Source organism: Gekko japonicus, unplaced genomic scaffold, assembly GCF_001447785.1.
Source record: "Gekko japonicus isolate JY-2015 unplaced genomic scaffold, Gekko_japonicus_V1.1 scaffold510, whole genome shotgun sequence".
NCBI classification, from domain to species: domain Eukaryota; kingdom Metazoa; phylum Chordata; class Lepidosauria; order Squamata; family Gekkonidae; genus Gekko; species Gekko japonicus.
Window position 1 is genome coordinate 1,038,083 of NW_015165250.1, and position 3,167 is coordinate 1,041,249.

General features: G+C 43.7%; 1 protein-coding gene across 1 annotated transcript in view; it reads right to left on the reverse strand.

Annotated features, from left to right (window-relative positions):
- KIAA1191 (KIAA1191 ortholog) overlaps positions 1-2,866 on the reverse strand; it is a 10,422-nt gene extending 7,556 nt beyond the window's left edge. The window contains exons 1-3 of the mRNA XM_015410124.1: positions 2,682-2,866; positions 897-999; positions 571-653 (exon numbers count right to left, since the gene is read on the reverse strand). Coding sequence (XP_015265610.1) covers positions 571-598 — 28 coding nt within the window. The 5' untranslated portion in view covers positions 599-653; positions 897-999; positions 2,682-2,866. The remainder of the gene's footprint in view (positions 1-570; positions 654-896; positions 1,000-2,681) is intronic.
- Positions 2,867-3,167: the final 301 nt, after the last annotated feature.

Consider the following 3,167-nt stretch of genomic DNA (forward strand, 5'->3'; position numbering starts at 1 on the left):
TAATAATTGTTTGGATACACTATATTTTTTAAATGCTAGTTGTGATAATTTCATGCCAAGTAAAAATGTCCATAGTCATATTTTATGTTCCTAAAGTAACAGAATGACTTTCAATCTAGAAAAGACAAAAGAAATGCTAATGTAGCATTTTTTTCAATTTTTCCGAAAATATCCGTTTTTTCCCGAAAAAAACCGGAAAAAAACCGGGGTATTTTCCGAGCTTCAAAATTTCCGGAAATTTTACATCTCTAATGAGAATACTCTCATATTTAAGTAAGTTATTCATCATTATTAGTGAACGGCAACAAACCATTAGCATCCCTGATTAAAGATTAAAATAGCAGCTGCTAAGAGAATATGCTAGTTCACTAGCAAAGTCCTATCACAGAAACAAAAATTACTAGCCTCTTTTAAGCAGGTGGTTGAACTCTAGATTATGCTTGCATGCCGCTTGGCACAGCCTACAAATCCCACTGTCAGTCTTGAGAAGTTTTAAATATATAGACCTAATTATACATATTGAATTGCCTTTGTCAAAGAATTCACATTTGCTCAGAGAATTAATTTTACCAGGAACATCTGTTCTTCTTGAAGTCATGACTGGAACTCCACGTCTTTCACTATACGGAAATCCAAAACAGGGATCCTGTTACCTAAAAACAGAGGGTATTTTCATCTGCAAAAATTACACTAGAGAAAAGGATCCTGCCTCTGTACTAAAAAATAAATAGTACCTAAGGCAGTTACAAGCCATGACTTTTAAGAAAGTCATGATAGGCTTCATATTGAAGATTAAAGTCAAATAGCAATTAAAAATCAAGTATGCCCTAGATCATTAAAAATGCATCTGACTAGATGTAATATATTTTATGATTTAAAAAGCTAAAATATCTTACCACAAGATACGATGACAGAGAGAGAGAGATGTCAAAAAAGGACCATTCTGCTTCTGAGGCTGAAACTAGCAAAGCATCTCCACGAACTTCCATGCAGATACAACTGACAAAAATTCAGAAGCAAGAAATTCTTTACTAAATTGAAGGAGCAAGCACTCTACAATTGCAGCACAAGACTATTGTTCATTCATTCAATACTAGTATTTTAAAGGACACTTCAGCTGTTTAAAAGTTTCCTGCAAAGGGGGGGAGATATCCAAGGAGAAAGTAATGTACTACCCAGAAATACTTTTATACGAGGGCTTTATAACATATAAAGTGGTACCAACCAACGATCAGGCTAATTAAACCAAAGAAACTGACATTTGGCTAGACAAATAAATACCCATAAAAACACATGCTCTACATGTTACAGGTTAGTGTATTAGTAATGCAATTATGACAGGGTCACAAAAGTATGACACTGCTTCATGCCCAGATGTAAAGCCAACATCTGAGGAACGAGTAAGGCTGCAAAAATACCTGGATTCACATTCATTCCCCTGAAGTTCTTTAAAACACAATAAAGCATTCAGTAGTAGTGCTTTGCTCTTGAATCAATCACCAAGATATCCCTCCCAAAATGCAGTAATTTTCTCTAAAACCCAAGGCAAATGCTCAGCTTCTCCTGCAAAATGTATTCAACTATGTATCCCACCATACCAGGTAAGGTAGGCACTTCAACCAGATGGGAGAGACCACTAGAAATAAAACCTCATACTACAATTTACTATTTTTCAACCCATCACCCACTGTTACCCAAGGCTAAACAATTTACATATCAATGCTTATTCCTCACAGTTATTAACTCCTCGACTGCAGAAGGAACACATCCAAACAGAAACCACTCTTCACATTAGCATACCATCTACTTTACATTTAACTAAAAAACCTAAACCTAAAAGTAACAAGGACATGGAGGTTCCACAAAATGGCCACTGGCCTCATTCAGATGTTAACAAATCCTCTGGAGCTCAACCACTACTGCTCAGAGATCTGGAAAGCAAGCTATTAAGTCTGTGGCTGTCTCCTTCCCCAATCCCTAAAGGGAGGGATAGAAGGAGGGAGGATGTCAAGATACAGGGGATGCCGCACTCCAAACTCCTCACAGCAACCGCCACCGCGGCAGCAGTAAAGGCCATTTTTGCTTTTATTTAACAGGGGAACTTGGTTGCGGAAACCGAGGTTTACCATTTAAAATCAATATCCATTCCAGCTACCAAGAGGGATGTGGGGAAGGAACAGATAAACGGACAAAACAGAGGCGAATGCAAAGCAACAGGTTCATCGTGGCTAGGGCCGAAGCACAGGGGGCGAAAAAGAGACTTCCGCGCACTAACATCCGCAGCGAGATTCAGATGCGGCGATTACAAAACTTCACCATAAACCGTATCGTCGGTCCAAAGCTCAAACGGCTACATTTCCTCTTTAAACATTAATCCGTTTGTTTGGAACGCTGCTACCCCGCCCTCTCGGGGCTGCTATTTTAAGGACCTCCTATGCAAAGGGGTCTGTGGGGAGGCTTCTTCCATGACGACAGCCATAGAGCCTCCAGCCTGCACTGAATGCGGCCCGGGTCACACACCCCTTCCCAGCCTAGGCACTGCATATACCCTCTCCCCACGCCCACTCCTCCCGCAAGCGGCGCCGGCCGGCGCTTTAAGGCGAACAGCAACCCCGCCCTCTCCGTCCGTCGTAAACAAGGCCTGGTGGCGGCTCCGACTCCGCCGGCTTCTTCCCAAGTACCTTTTCTCGGGCCGCCAGCAGCCCGCGCACTGGGGTCCCCCCAGTACTAACAGGCCCGCTTGGGCCGGGAGTCGAACGAAAGGAGGAGGCGAAGACGCTCTCCCGCAAGCAGACGCGGATCAGCCAGGCTCGAAGGCGCCATGGCGCAGCCCGAGTCGGGAAAAGAAGTGGTCAAATCCCTCAGCGCCGCCACCTCGCCTGATGACGACACTGACGGGAAGGCGCCGGCAGAGGGGGCTGTGGAGGACTCGGGATCTCGCGAGAGGTCCCTGGCGGAATCCGAGGGAGGGAAATGCCTGTGATAGGTTACCTGTCTGCTGCTTCCAGTGACTGGAATAGCGGGTTTAAAGCTTCTCGCGAAATGCAACGAAACGAGGTAGTTCTGCGCTGTAGTTTGTGCCACATTTGTGTAACGGTTACAAATTCCAGTTGGGTAGCCGAGGAAATTCGTTTGCTGAAGCAAAAAGGAAAAGTCTTTGTGGCATC